This window comes from Leopardus geoffroyi, chromosome A2, assembly GCF_018350155.1.
Source record: "Leopardus geoffroyi isolate Oge1 chromosome A2, O.geoffroyi_Oge1_pat1.0, whole genome shotgun sequence".
Taxonomy (NCBI): domain Eukaryota; kingdom Metazoa; phylum Chordata; class Mammalia; order Carnivora; family Felidae; genus Leopardus; species Leopardus geoffroyi.
The window spans coordinates 30,057,160-30,072,773 of record NC_059331.1 but is presented as its reverse complement, the minus strand read 5'-3'; the positions used below and the strand labels follow the sequence as shown (position 1 = coordinate 30,072,773).

At 44.1% G+C, this 15,614-nt stretch overlaps 1 protein-coding gene across 29 annotated transcripts in view; it reads left to right on the top strand.

Annotated features, from left to right (window-relative positions):
* CADPS (calcium dependent secretion activator) overlaps window positions 1-15,614 on the top strand; it is a 481,890-nt gene that overhangs the window by 423,251 nt on the left and 43,025 nt on the right. For all 29 annotated transcript variants that reach the window (XM_045496967.1, XM_045496969.1, XM_045496972.1 and 26 more), the window contains one exon: window positions 11,467-11,499. In XM_045496967.1, the coding sequence (XP_045352923.1) occupies window positions 11,467-11,499 (33 nt within the window). The remainder of the gene's footprint in view (window positions 1-11,466; window positions 11,500-15,614) is intronic.

The window sequence follows — 15,614 nt, the reverse complement described above, 5'->3', positions numbered from 1 at the left end:
ATGTAATAACCTTTATTATTATGAATGTCTCTTGAGTCTCTCAGTACCGTCGAATAGAACTTTCTGCAGTGGTGGATATATTCTGTGTTTAACTGCTTTGATTCAGCAGCCCCTGGCTACATGTGGCTCATGAAATGTGGCTAGTACAACTACAAAGTTGAATTTTTAATTGTATTTTGTTCGAATTCATTTACATTTTTGTGATGTTTATTCATTTATTTTGAGATAAAGAGAGAGCATGAGGAGGGGAGGGGTGGAGGGAAAGGGAGAGAGAGAAAATCGCAAGCAGGCTGCGCACTGTCAGCACAGAGCCTGACGAGGGGCTCAGACCCATGAGCTGTGAGATCATGATCTGAGCCGAAATCAAGAGTCAGACACTCAACTGACTGAGCCACCCAGGTGCCCCAAAGTCATTTAAATTTAAATAGCCACATGTAGCTATTGGATAATGCAGGGCCAGAGCAAGCTTAATACACAAATATAATTACTGAGAACCAGCTGGTTTTTTCAGCAGGAAGGATAATAATGGCAGACACATAATTCTTATTTACTATGCTCTGGGAACTGATCTGCCAACTCAGTTAAAAACCCAACAACTCTATGAAAAGTAGTATTATCCCCATTTTATAGATGAGGGATGCAAGCCATGGAAAAGTCAAGGACCTTGTCTAGTAAGGAGAAGAACTAGAATTTGGCCCCATGTGACCCAACTCCAAAGTCTCTGCTTTCAACCACTTCCCTCTACTGCCTCTGCTCCCCTCTAGAAACCCCCATATCTTTTCCCAGCTGTCTCCAATCTGCTGATCAATGATGTGGTCACAGCTTCTCCCACATCACTGGCCTGAACGATGCTTCTCATGGGGCCATATGCATTTAGGTGTCAACCCTTCTGACTGCACTTCTGCCTCAAAAAAGAAAATGAAAACCGGAAGCTGAGGAAGGACATGGGCAAATGTCGGGACTCGGGGTAGGTTCACAGAGGGGCTTACTCTTTGGCCACAGAAAGGTTGTTCCTTTGGGCTGTTCATTCCAGCAGTAGCAGTCTAGGAGCTAGCATACCCTGAGTGTTTGCCGCATCTTTGTATTGTGCCTCTTTATGCATATTATCTTTGTGAATCCTCCCCACAGCCCAAAGTGATGCAGATGAAGAGGGCTGCAGGTAGAGGGTGCTGGGAATATTACATTGGATGAAGAACGCAGAAAACAGGGTCTGGCACAGGGTGGATACTTAGCACAAGCTACCTATGGTAATCCTTTTATCTCTTTGCCAAGTCTACCCACTGGGCCCTGCTATATTCTCTGGTACTTGTGTAGGTAGGTGGTCTTTATGTATCTCAAGTACTTTTCCTTTTCCAGGGCACTATATTTTTCCTGGAGCCTCATGTCCAGAGCTCTTATTAATACTACAATATTAATAAGCCTCTTGTTTTACTACTAGAGTATTTACAACTTTTTCAAGGTGTGGGAAGTACTTCTATCCCACATTCTTCCTAGAACCACCCTGCCTTGTACCATCCGAAAGACATATTTTTTAATTCTAGAAGGAGTCAAAAGAAAATCCTCAGCCTGGCACCCTATTATGATAAATAAGGACCTGAGGTTAGGCAAGTAGCTGACATCAGTCAACTAGTTAATGGTCACATTAAGATTAGGCATTTACATTTTGTGATTCTTTTCCCGCCTCCATTCCATTATCTCTCACTTAAGCGTGTTCTAGTCCAGACGTCTGAAAACCTCTCAAAAGGACAAAATAGTAAGTAGTTTTTACTTTATAGGCCATGTGGTCTCAGTCACAGCTGCTCAGCCTGTGCCCCTGTAGCATGAAAGCAGCTATCGATAAGATATAAATGAGTGGGTGTGGCTGTGGTCCAATAAAACTTTATTTACAGACATTGAAATGTCAATTTCCTGTAAGTTTCACATTTCAGGAACTATTATTCTTCTTTGGATTTTCTTTCAACCACTGAAGAATGTGAAAACCATTCTTAGCTCATGGGCCACATAAAAACAAGCAACAGGCTAGATTTGGCCCACAGACCATAGTTTGCCAGCTTTAGTCTATAAGCTATGGATGGGAACACACTTGGCATAGTCAACTCCCAGCTAACCACAAGTGAATTAAACACTACTACCAATAGGGGCGCCTGGGTGGCGCAGTCGGTTAAGCGTCCGACTTCAGCCAGGTTACGATCTCGCGGTCCGTGAGTTCGAGCCCCGCGTCGGGCTCTGGGCTGATGGCTCAGAGCCTGGAGCCTGTTTCCGATTCTGTGTCTCCCTCTCTCTCTGCCCCTCCCCCGTTCATGCTCTGTCTCTCTCTGTCCCAAAAATAAATAAACGTTGAAAAAAAAATTAAAAAAAAAAAAAAACACTACTACCAATAATAGCTAATGATTATTGAGCTCTTACCCTGTACCAGGCACTGTTGACTTGACGTGTTAACATGTTCAACCTCAGAAGAACCCCCTGAATTGTTATTGCTATCCTCATCTTGCAGATGAGATTATAGAAGCCATAGAAGGTTTCGTAATTTTCCCCAAGGTCATTGAACTAATAAGTGATAGAGCATAATCGAACCAAGATCTACGTGACCCAAAGCCTCTCCACGTTCCACAAAATAGGCTCTCCTTTTCCCAGATCCAGGGTGGTCAGTAGGTAAGAAGTGGTTTTAGAATGACACATCCTTTTCAGAACAGCAACAACTTGATATAATGAAAGGGCTCTGCACTTTATAACCAGATTTGGGCTTGTACTCCAGCTCCACCAGTTACTGGTTCACCTCTTGAGAATTGCTTAACCGTGTCGAGCCTCAGCATCCTTCTATTAAGCAGGGATGGTGAAATGGGCCTGCCTGGGTTCTACAGTGATGACTGAACTAATTATTCATAAAGTGCCTGGTACAGTACCCCACCCATATGTGCTCAACAAATATCACTAAGTATCAAGTGAAAATCAGGTTAGTCATTAATGTGTTTATAGCCAGGAGAGCCAGAAATACCCAAATCCTGTCCTAGACCATCAGGGACCACCCCACAGCATCCTCCAGGGAAATACATGCAATGGATAAAGGTAGGGGAATATGAGATAAAGGACCACCTTATTAAGTTTTGGTTGTCTACTGCTGCATGACCAACTTCGCCAGAATTAGTGGCTTAAGACAATCACTTTCTTTTGCTCGCAATTTGTGGATTAGGAATCCGGGAAGAGCTCAGCTAGGAGATTCTGTGGTTCATGTGGCTTTGACTGGGGTCGCTCATTGGGCTGCATTCAGCAGGTAGCTACGCTGGGCTGGGGCTGGATAGCTGCCAATTTGATGTGTCTTCATACTACTTCTTTCTACCTATATGGATCTCATCCTGCCAACCTTTTCCAAATGGCTTGGGCTTCTTGCAGCATGGTGGTGTCAGGGGGGTCACACTGTGGCAGCTGACTTTCAAGAGTAAGGCAGTAGAGGCTGCCAGCCCTTTTCAGGACTTGTCTTGAAACTGGCATGGTGTCATCTCCATCATGTTCTGTTGGTCAGAGCAGTCACAGGCCAAGCCAGCCCAGACTCAAGGGGGTAGAGGAAGAGACTCCACTTTTCAGTGAGGAAATGGTATGTCCATAGAGGGAGCAAAATAAATGATGGCAAGCTTCTTTGCGAACAAGCAACCACATTGTGAACTGGGCTTTGGGTCCGCATTCCAATGCAGAGAAGTCTAGAGAGAGTCACTCTCTTCTCCTGGGATCTCCTTCTAGGAGGAAGAAATAGAATCAGAAAGAGGGTCTAGGCACTGAGCCAGCAGAGAAGAGAAGTAAGACAGCCAGGCCTCTTACTGCAACGTAGGTCACACCCTCTCACCTGAAGCACTTCATTTAAGTGTGCAGATATATGGCTAGCTAGGAAACATACCTCAGAGCAGTGCCCTAGAACCTGACCAATCAAATCAGCCCCTTTGGAGGCGGAAGGAAAAGAGAGTGTAAAAATAATAGCCAACGTTTACTGAACGCACACTACATGCCAGGCCCTGTGCAGAGGTTTTTGCATACGTTAACCCATTTAATCCTTAACATGAACTAAACACATCTATACAGAATAAATGCTTAGACTAGTTCCCTGTACATGTTAAATGCTTTTAAAATCTGTCTTTGTTTATTAATAATTCATCCAACCACCCCATCCGGAGGTATTATTATCGCTCTCTCTCTATTCTAATGGGGAAGCTGACACTTAGAGAAGTTAATTACCTGGCACACAACTGGTGGTGAACAGAACCAGACGCCAGTCTCTGTGTCGGACTCATGCCCCCTCACTCTTCACTCCTGCACCAGACTGCCCGTGGTACACAGGAACAAGAGACCCTTTCAGCTCTTTGCACAGAGGCAACAAATACCAGTTCCTTTTGAATTGATGGCGCCTGCCTACACTTTTCTTCAATGTCCTTTAAGACGGTTGTAACTTAACCACCAACTGCAAGAAAATACTAGAAATCTCTATCCTGGGTTCTAAGAACAGAGGGCCATACCCAGAAGTTCATGCATTCAACACATTTTTATCAATCCCCTGCCATATATCAGGCAGTGTAGGTACTGAAGAGAGAGAGACAGAGGTCCTTGCTTTCCATAGACATAAGGATGGTGATAGATGATAAAATTCACCCTGAGAGATGTGATCATTTTCTGGATGGTGGTGGCCCTATGTAACATTTTTACACACTGAACTGCCTCAAGTTGCAAAAAATAATAATAATACTCCAGATCTCTAATGATCACCTGGATTAGAGAAATGGAGAAAGGTACAAGACAGCAAAATTTTCTTTACAGCAGTAATCTCAAAAGCCAAATGTTGAAGTCAATATTGCTAGCCCCTTGAAGCGATGCTGTGGTTGGCAGTTTCTAGGCAAAGGCAGAGAAATCAGCTCGAAGCGCTTGTGAAGTCAAACAAGCCAGGGTAGCGTCAGCTTGTGCAGAGAATAAATCATTTCCTTGGTGGGTGTTTTCTTAAGAGACCATGGGGAGAAAGGAGGGCTCAGGCAGTCACTAATGCAGTGGTATCTGTTCAGATTTCTTTTTTCTTCCATCTTTGAATCTTACCCACCAGATTTCTGTTTGCAAAAAGGGCCTAATCCACTTTTTTTTTTTTTTTTTTGTCTGTGCATTGATTTAATAGTATCAAACCCTGAGGTCCTCGTGGTCTGCACCTGGGTTGCTTTTTCCCCTAATGAAGCAAGAGAAGTGGTTTAAGCCCCCACGGTGCTCCCTATCAAAGCCACACAATGATTAACTCAGGTCCCCTTATTAGGACGGGGCAGAAGAAAATCCCTTAGTCATCAGCATTGTGAAAATCCCAGGATGGTGAATGTTCAATGAAAAGATTACCTTGGGCACCTGAAAAATAATGGAAGAGCTCAATAGAGAAACCATTAAGCCTGTCTACACACGCTAAGTCAGGTGGAGGGTCGAGGCAATTAGCTGGGACATTCAGGCCAGGGAAACCGTTTTGGACCTTCTGTCCTGAGTCAGTGCAGATAATTATTCAAATCCCTCATACATTGTTCCCAGAGAAGCATTTTATGTTGTGTCTACACCCACACGCACACAAAACAAGACTTCAATATGACTGGTCAGTGAAGGTGGTTTAATATTTGTTTGGTTTATTTTACTGAATAATGGGCAGCTGAGGAGATGGGAGGTCTCAAGCTTTAACTTCTTAGCTGTACGACTTTAAGCCAAGTTCATCTGTCTGGGCCTTGGTTTCTTCAATTGTAAAAGGGAATAATTAATAGGACCCCCTCGAAGTATTGTCGTGAGGATTCAGTATAACAAATGTGGTATCCCTGACTCATTGCCTGGCAAGTCATAAGCACTCTGAAATGTTACTTATAGTTACTAGTTGTTGGATGGACATGACTCATTCTGTGTTTGGAGGGATTGTGCACTTAGACATCCTCTAAGAAAGGGGTCAGGAATCATGGAGCAAATGCCTTCTGATGGAGCACAGCCCCTGACCTGGTGCCTTGTACATAGTAAGTGTTCCTTGCTTCGGGCGTATGAGAACATGAACAAGTTGTTCACTGACAGCTTGTCTCCCTCAGCCTCTGGTTCCTGAGGTCTCCCTCAGCCTCTCTTACCTTGTGTTTCTTTTTCTGACATCCTAACCCAGAACTGGGAAAGTCTATCTGGGCAGTCAGGGGCGAGAGGGTGGGTGCCCATGGTACTGCTAGAGAAGGCGTATTCTTCGTGCCATCTGACCATCAGGATTTCAGGAAATGAGATCTGGCTGAAGTCACAGTTCTTGCCTCTCCCTTGAGGGCAGTTGAGTGCCTGCTTAGAAAAGGTGCCAGACCGGTCTGTGGGGCAAACCCTTTCCCCCCCCCTCCACCTCCCCAACCTTATCTCCTGCGTCCCAGAGCACCTAGGGACCCGGCTTGGTCCCGGAGAGCTGTAGGTATGTGTTATTGAACATAAGTGAGTGCCCTGGACTGGGAAGCTGCCTTCTTACTCGTGCATAAACTCAGCCATCCTGAATTAGGGAACAGATCTTTGCTGTGTGCCTCAAGGTTTTCTCCAGTACATAGGATGGTCACTAAATTGGCAGAAAGTATACCAGACTGTGAGTCAGCCCAGATACCTGCTGGTAACCTGAGGAGATTCCAGCATCCTTTTTATGGCAAGAAATGGCCCACGGGCTGGGGGTGAGGGGTGAAACTGTCACCACCATCACCAGAACAAGGTGCATGCACTCCATCTGTACTAATAAGCTAGTATTTGCGGTAACCACTAAGAAAAGTCACCCTCAATAGCTTCTACCCCATGCCAATACTGTTCTACACTCTTAGATGGATTATCTCATTCAATCCATACAGTATCCCTTTGAGTACTATTAGAACGTCCCATCTGCAGAGAAGGCTCAGAGACGTTAAATAACTTGCCCAAAGTCACAAGCTAGAAAATGGCAAAGCCAGACTTCTGACCCCAACAATCCCGAATTCATCCTCTTAGCCACTTCACTGGGAAGATTTCTTCTGAAGTTAAAAAAGAGGGGCGCCTGGGTGGCTCAGCCAGTGAAGTGTCTGACTCTTGGTTTCAGCTCAGGTTATGATCTAACGGTTTGTGAGTTTGAGCCCCGTAGTGAGCTCTGTGCTGAGAGCTCGGACCCTGCTTGGGATCCCCTCCCTCTCTCTCTGCTCGCAAGCTCTCGCGCTTTCTCTCAAAATAAATAAACTTAAAAAATATTTAAAGGTAAAGAAGAAAAAATTGTACACACCGATGGACACACACATACATGTTTTAGAACCGCTGATGGGAAAACATACAGAATGACAAAATTCTATGAAGCAGGTAGTACTTTTAAAGAAACGTGTGTTCTATTCATTAAAATCATATTTACATATGATGGAAAAGTGTCTTGTGTACATTGTAAGGCCTGTTGTTTATTTAATCTAGAGGCAGCGTCTGGTGCCTCTTGAATTTTTCCGACCCTTGGCAATAATTCTGAAGCCCTCATGAGCTGGGAGGATCTGGTCCTTCCTCTCAGAACGTAGCTGGCAAAAACATATTCTACGGATACTGAAAATAAATGTGATGTTTAAAGGCAGCGCTGTTGACGGTAGGCAGGAGTGGGTTCAGGAACCAGAGCTCTGATCCTCGCTTTGCCAATTTATTCGCTCTGCTATACCTCAACATCTACTATAAAAAGATAGAACTGATGAAAGCTTCCTACCTCTTAAGGAGACTAGAGTCAGAACAGGAAGCAGCCTTAGATGTAACCTGTCACAAGGGGAAGGCTCCCATCCAGAGCACCCTATATAGCCTCTGCTTGAGCTGCTCGACCGTCAGAGACGACCAGTGCTTGGATGGACTGAGAGAGCTGTTTGAACCTTCTCTGGGGGCCCTTCATTCTACTCATCCATCCTGATTCCATGCTCTGAAACCACCATGAAAAAGCTTAGTCTTTCTACATGGATGCTCCTTAATTAAGGCCACATTAGCCCTCCCTTTCTAGGCAAGATGTCTCTGCTTTCACTTCCCTTATAGAAGGCTCTCCTGGATCCTTATTGTCAACCTCCTTCTTTTTATTTTTTAACTTTTTAAAAAAATATTTATTTTTGAGAGACAGAGTGTGAGTGGGGGAGGGGCAGAGAGAGAGGGAGACAGGATCTGAAGCAGGCTCCAGGCTCTGAGCTATCGGCACAGAGCCCAATGCGGGGCTCAGACTCACCAACCGTAAGATCATGACCTGAGCCAAAGTCAAACACTCAACCGACTGAGCCAGCCAGGCGCCCCTCGTCAACCTCCTTCTTAAAGTTCAGTGGCCAGAACCAAAAACGATACACCAAAACAATACTCTAAATAATAATAGGACCACAGTTTACTCTGAGCTGTTTTTTTCCTATCACTATGGGATGGGAGCGACATCTACAAGACAAGGTATAAGTCAGCAGTTATCTGATGAAAAACTGAAGGCTGGTGTGTGTAGGAGAGTGGATGGTTTTCATTCATGACATACAGCTTGCCTTATCTTCCCAAACTGCCTCGAAAGGAAAAGAATTTGACTGGTGTCATTCTCTGGATTGAAACTGCATGTTAGTGGTAAATGGAGAGTAGGCGTGTTTAAAGGTTGATCATTTCAGCTGTAGCAAAACTCTTACCAACTGCCAAGCACTGACTCCACAGAGCAAAAGAGGCAGTTTCCAGCTGAGAAGAATGATTTTACCAGCACCTGCCCCAACCACTGATGCTTGAGTCCCTCAGACATTTCTACAATGGGTGAGGAGATCGGGAGTTCCAAAGGGAAAATTGGGAGTTCAGGAGACCACATGTGAGTCCTGCCATCTCTGCCTTCTGGCCTAGATTATGAGCAAATAAATTCTGAGGGTTTTAGTGCTCTGAATTGTAAAATAGAGATGCTTCCTAGCCCTCATTTTGCAGAGTGGCTGAAAGAAGAAACTGTCCATGAATGTGTTTTGCCAAGTGAAAAACATCGCATAAGTGTTAGGTATTGTAGGTGAGGGAGACTTGAAAGAAAGGAAAACCAACTTTTTGCCCAAACTAAATTCTACATCCAGAATGGACAGGAGAAATTTGGTTTTGGGGATCATTTAGTAGAAACATTAGTTGTGCAAAATCTGGAAAGCTTTCCTGATATCGCTTTTTTTTTAATGTGTATTTATTCTTGATAGAGAGAAAGAAACAGAGCATGAGTGGGAGAGGGGCAGAGAGAGAGGGAGACACAGAATCCGAAGCAGGCTCCAGGCTCCGAGCTGTCAGCACAGAGCCCCACGCGGGGCTCAAACTCACGAACCACGAGATCATGACCTGAGCCGAAGTCGGATGCTTGACAGACTGAGATACCCAGGCGCCCCTCCTCATATCCCTCTAATGGCCCCAAATGGCCATTTTCCTTTCACCCAGCAGCCTTTGCAGGAATGAGCTTTCACAATGTTGGCTTTCAGACTGAGTCATGCAATGGCTTCTCAATCTGGCCATTCCCTGCTCATTCCTGAACTACCCTGAAGCCATCGCTGGTCACTTGTTTTCTCTCCTTCCTTCCTTCTGTGCATTTTCCCTGAGCGCCCTTTCTAAGCCAGGTACCAAGTGAGTCACTAGAGAGACAGCTGTGATCAAGACAAGACATTCTGTGGGAGACAGACATTGCACAAAATTACGGAATTACAGTTGCAGTCCACACTGCAAAGAAAAATGTAGGGTTTTAAGAGCATCCTTAGCAAGAGAATCTAGGAATTACCTTGGGTGCTGGTGCTGATTCTGGGTGTTCAGATGCATTGCCCTCTCAAGAATTAACTCATCGATGTGTGTGGTCAGCCCTTTAAAGTTTCTGAAACACTTTCTCATATGTTTTTTCACTGGGTCAGGCTCTCAACCCTGCGAAGAACACAGAATCATCACCCAGTTCTAGAGACCAAGTCTGTGGGACTTGACATGACTGTCTCAGGGTCAACTAGTTTTGCCACTTTGAGAATTGTCCACTCTTAATCCTGGGCTCTTGCCAACCTACCTTTTTGGTTCGCTGGCTTTTCTCCCTTGGGAGTTGGTATTTTGAAAAGGAGCCTTGAGAAAAGAGCAATTGGGGAAAATGCTCCCCTGGACACTTTACTGGGCGACATGTGGGTAGAAGCTGTGATTCCTGATAGTGGCCTCAGCCAAGTGACAAGAGGAAGCCCTACCTGTGATGTGAAAGACGTCCTAACTGTTCTGTGTGCATCCGTCTTTGTAGTTTCCAACAAGACTCAAAACCCTCTCTGACCCCAAACGTAGCCCCCTGGTCTCACCTGTGCCTCGAGGAACAAGAGCCAAGTCAAAAGGAAATAAGTCCCTTAGGCTTTACTCCTCCAACCTCGCCATTCTTGACTTCCCACAGCACGCAGAGCGCCCCCCCCCAGATGTGCTTATGAATTGATCACCTTCCCTACCATTCATTCCATGCCTACTACGTCCCAGAACCTTGTGTACATTGACCTTTAGATCACCCGCTAAAGTAAGTATCTATTAGCATCTCTGCCTTTGGCCGATGTGGAACCTGAGGCTCAGAGAGACGAAGTAATTTGCCGAAGGTCACACAGCTCGTAAGTCGTAGAGCTGGGATTTGAACCTACACCCAACTCCAGATTCCATGCTCTCAGATACTATATCGCACTCTCTCCCCGAAAACTGAAAATAAATTCCATAACCACTTCCTGCTCTTCCTGTCTGGGGTTGTTAGTATTTAAAACCAGGAGACACAACGACAGCCTTGGGACAGGCTTTGAGAGGTTCTGGTACTCTCAACCCCACCCACAGACACCTGTCACCCTCTGGGTTAAGGATGCCCACCCACCACACCGAGTCCTCTTTAAGACTCTTAACTGAAACTCAAGGGTTCCATTAGGACAAACCTGTGGCCACAGGACAAAAAGACCCAAAATACAGGAAGTAACAGCGGCCTTAGTTGCTTTTCTAGACTAGCAAGCCCTCCACTAATCAGTTTCGGTTTAGCTAGTTACTTTTCTACTTTTTAAAGGGACAGAGGAGCATGCAAAATTCCCACAACAGCCACAGGATCCTAATCAGTAAATATTTGCTTGCCTTTTCTTTTTTCTTTTCTTTTCCTTTCATCTCTTTTCTTTTCATTTCTTTTCTCTTCTTTCTTTTCTTGTTCTTTTCTTCCCTTTTTCTTTTTTCTTTCTTTTTCCCTTTCTTTCTTCCTGTCTCCCTTCCTTTCCTTTCCTTTCCTTCCTTTCCTCTCCCTTTTGCCTACCTTTCTTCCCTCTTTTCTCTCTCCCTCTCTCTTTTCTCTCTTTCTCTCCAAAGCGGTAGCTACAGCTTGGGAAAGAGAATAGACATCACATTTTATTTTTTAGTACCTTTCTGTGTTTCCTGGTCAGCTACGTGTGCCAGTGTATTGTATTAACTGATGGTGACACAGCACTGAGCTGTGGACAATGAAGCATAAACACCAGCCTCACTTCTGCCCTCTTCTTTCCTCCTTAGGTGAAGGCAGCTTCCAAATATGTGGATGTACCTGTGAGTATTCGAAAATTGCTTTTGTGTGTGTGTGTGTGTGTGTGTGTGTGTGTGCGCGCGCGTGTGTATGTGTTTGCTTTCATGAGAAATTTAATGATGCTGTTTTCATTAGTTGCTACTAAATTGCATATTCCTGACTTGAATCACCAGAAAGAGAGAAGCCAAGAGTATTTCATGGTAAAACTTTTTTTTTAGATGAAAAGAGGGTATCGTTTCTTTCATCCAGAGGAGAGATCCTGTTTGAGAGTAAACCCAGTGGCCTTTCGTTTCATTTTCCTGGGTTTCTCTGGTACAGTTCATTCTCTATTGGCCTACTCCCCTCCCCTCCTGTATGCACACCTTGGGAGTCTCTGTGAGCTAGAAATTTGCACAAGGGTGCCAGTATTTTTTTTTAAACAAATAAATTCTGAATTTGTTCATTTTGGGGTCAATTCTGCAATTGTTTTAAGGAAATCTTACAGAACTGCTTATAATTAGTGCAGACCTCATTAATGAAGAGAGCTCTCAAAGTTCACAGATAAAGCACTTGTGGTTGCCCAAAATTTACATTTAAATTGAGGTTAAGTACTACACATGAATGCTGGAGTGTGGGATTACCTGTGATAAGTCAGGATACATTTATCGACAGACTTTGCCCTGCCTATTAGCAAAATAAAATTGGAGAGATTTAAATATATTCCAATAAAGGGGAAAAGAAAATGATTCTGTTTCTCCATTTCTAACAAAAGAGGTGTGAGTCTATTATAAAATATTAAATTTAGAGAGCTTATCTCAACAGCCACCAAGGGTCTTGTACTGAACGTTTCTCATTCTGAACGTGGTTAAGTGCCCTCCTTGTTCAAATACTTATTTGTTAAAATTTGTTTTTTTCTAAAAGGATTTATATTAACATTTAAATTCATTTCCCCAGGAAGCTAAGTGTGTAATCGTTTATTGGCTTATTTCGCAAAGGATGGCAAAATGGAAAATTGGAGTGAATCTAGCATTAGCATACATTTTGTTTGTTTAATGAGAGAATGTACAATCAATAATTATGCTTTGAATTTATATAATACTTCTCATCGAGGGACCTCAGACTCCTTCACGTAGAGAGTCTTTATAATGGAGAAGAGAAAAAGCTCACACGCAACCGCAGCCAGGAGAGGCGTTAAGTAATTTATTTTTCCAAGCCCCAAAGTATAAACTTTCAGTTCACAGGGAGCGAACTACTCAAATTCTCTGGGCCTATTTCTCCACCCTTAAAAGAGAGGTAATAATACCCAAGTCACAGGTTTGCTGTGCAGATTAAATGACACACATATATGGAACTCTCAGCACTATACCTGGCACTCCCTAGACATTTCAGCAGCAGGAGCAGAGCCCCTGGGCAGGCGGATAAGGGGGTGCTCGCACTGTATTGCACAGGGGAGCAGGGAGAGAGGATGAATTTGCTGACAGCAGTCCTGACCTGCACGGGTCTGCAGCCCTAATAGAAACTGAAATTCTAGGCACCCAGCCTGAAGATCTGGTGTCTATAGGCCTCCAAGTCAAGGGGTGATCTCCCCGGCGAGGTTTAAACAGGTGCCCAGCAGGCAAGCTCCAAATACCCAGAGAAACTTGACCTGGCAATCATCGCTATCACCGGAAGTTATTGGGGAGGTCAAATTATTTTGGGGAGGGGGTCCAAAAAGTCAAACATCAGTGATTTCATGTGGTTTCCACCTAATTCCTACAGACCAGGTTTAGATTTATTGTAAAGCTAAGGGGGAAGAAAAGGGGGCTCTCATCTACACGAAAGGGAACAAAAGTGAATTAGCAGAATTTGCACCCTCTAGGGAGACAGAAGACAATGATGCAATGTGTTCCAAACTGTGGTACATTTGCCACTGCTGATACATAATATAATAATAATTGCAATTGCAGCCAAGCCTCATAAAGCATTCCCTGTGTGCTAAGCACTGTTCTAAGGTAAGCACTTCAAATGTTTAAAGATGAGGAAGCTGAGGCGCAGAGATGGTCATTTGCTCAGGGTCCCACCGCTGGTAAGTGGCAGAGCTGAGATTTAAACCAGTCCCCTTAAACACTATGCCATCTGCAAGATGATTTTAGTTCGTGCATAGACCGACATCTTTATTGGGATAATTGAGTAATTATTTAAGGAGTATTAGAAAAAAATGTGGTTAGCACATCAAACCCATGATTTCACCAATTGTTATCGCTCAGGACAAAGATACCCTTTAAAATCAAGTTGATTAACATCTATTTTTATTGCACATAATATCATAGCAAGAATATTGTGTTTTAGTAAATAAACAATGTTATGGAAAATAATAGCACAGAATACACAGGCGTACTGTCTGTGCATGTTTACATATGGTAAATTACAGTAATTGTGTGCTTTTCCAAGAAACCCTATGGGAGGGAAATGGGATCACCCTGCTTCACAGGTGAGGAAAGTGAGGCACGGGGAGGTTAAGAGCAAGTCCAGCATCACCTGCTAGTAAATCAGGGCGTGAGGGTTTAAGTGCCAGCAGTTTGACTCCGGAAAGCCTGCTAGCCCTGCCTTCCAGGAGTCAGTTGTGTGCATGTTTTTCCAACTCTGCCTTCAGTCGGGGCACATGGGTAGCTTGAACTCAGCCAAGGAGGGAATAGTTACACCGTGGAGATTGGCAGGCGTAACCAGTCAAGGTTTGCTGTTTTGTTCTGTTTTGTTGTTTCTGTCTTCTATTTTGAAGAGCCAGTGTCCTGGCACACCGGGGACGATCACCTATTAAATCACGTGTCCTCACCCCAGAATGTGCAGCGTTAATACTTGGCAGTGTTTGGGGAGGGGGGTTGTCTTTTGTTTTTTTTTAAGTAGAGATTTCAGGCCCCTTGTGTCCGGAGATTCTGCTTCAATAGTTCGCGGGGAGGGGGGGAGGGGTGCGGAGCCTGGAAATCTCTTTCCAAAGAGCTGATCTGGGCGAGTGCAGGTTTGGGAACCAGTGGGCTAAACCCATGAGTCTGGACCTTGGCTACGTATTGGAAACACCTGGGGAGCCCTTACGAGCATTAGAGCCAGGTTGCTTGCCAAATTAAAACAATTTCTGGAGTGAGGGGTCTTGGTGATAGTATTGCCCAAAGCTCCCCAGATCCTTCTCATTTGCAGCCAGGGTTAAGAACTCTGGGTGAAATCATCTTCCGAGGTGTTTCTGGCTCTGAAGTCTCCGAGTTCATCTGTGTTGCCCTGTGAGGTTTTTGGCACATGGTTTATTGGTTTAGTTCCTTGTGGGGACTAGTAGTTAGTTACATTAGAGATTTGTCTCTTAATTATCCGCACTAATGGAGAGAAATGCTGTTACCAGTCATTCAAAACATTGCGTAATCCCCAAAGCCTATCTCTTTGTCTTAGATGTAGTATTTGACCCTTCCGAATATACATGACAGATTTGCATTTCTAACTAGGGCTTGCTTAAGTTACTGAAAATTTGAATTTGTTTTCAAGCTCAGAAGTACCTGGTAGGGGCAAGCTATGAATAAAATGTCCTATTTTTCCTAAGCCACAGAGTGGCTTCTTCACAAATGATACCTTCCACAGGTGGAGGGAGTCAACTATACAGAGATTATTTGTTTGTTTTATACGTTTGCTAAAATCTCCATCCTCGGCCTGTCCAAGCCATATTTGAAATAAACAACGTACGAGATACTAAACACCATCATCTGAAGCTTTCCCCACTGTGTTTAGAAAGCAATATGGTATAGGGGCGCCTGGGTGGCTCAGTCAAGCGGCCTCATGGTTTGTGGGTTTGAGCCCCTCATCCGGCCCTGTGCTGACAGCTCAGAGCCAGGAGCCTGCTTCGGATTCTGTGTCTCCCTCTCTCTCTGCCCTTCCCCACACTCGTGCTGTGTCTCTGTCTCTCAAAGGTGAATAAATGTTAAAAAAAAAAAAAAAAGAAAGAAAGAAAGGAAAGGAAAGCAATGTTATAAAGCCTCATTTATCTAATAGCATCAGTCATTTAGCCAAGAATATTTTCCATGCACAACTGCAAGTTAGCTTGTCTGTGAACAGTCTTTCTTTTAACCATTTTGGTTGGAAATCTACCTAGACTTCATTACACATCCTTCTCTGCCTGTGTAAACAGAAAACTGTACTTCAA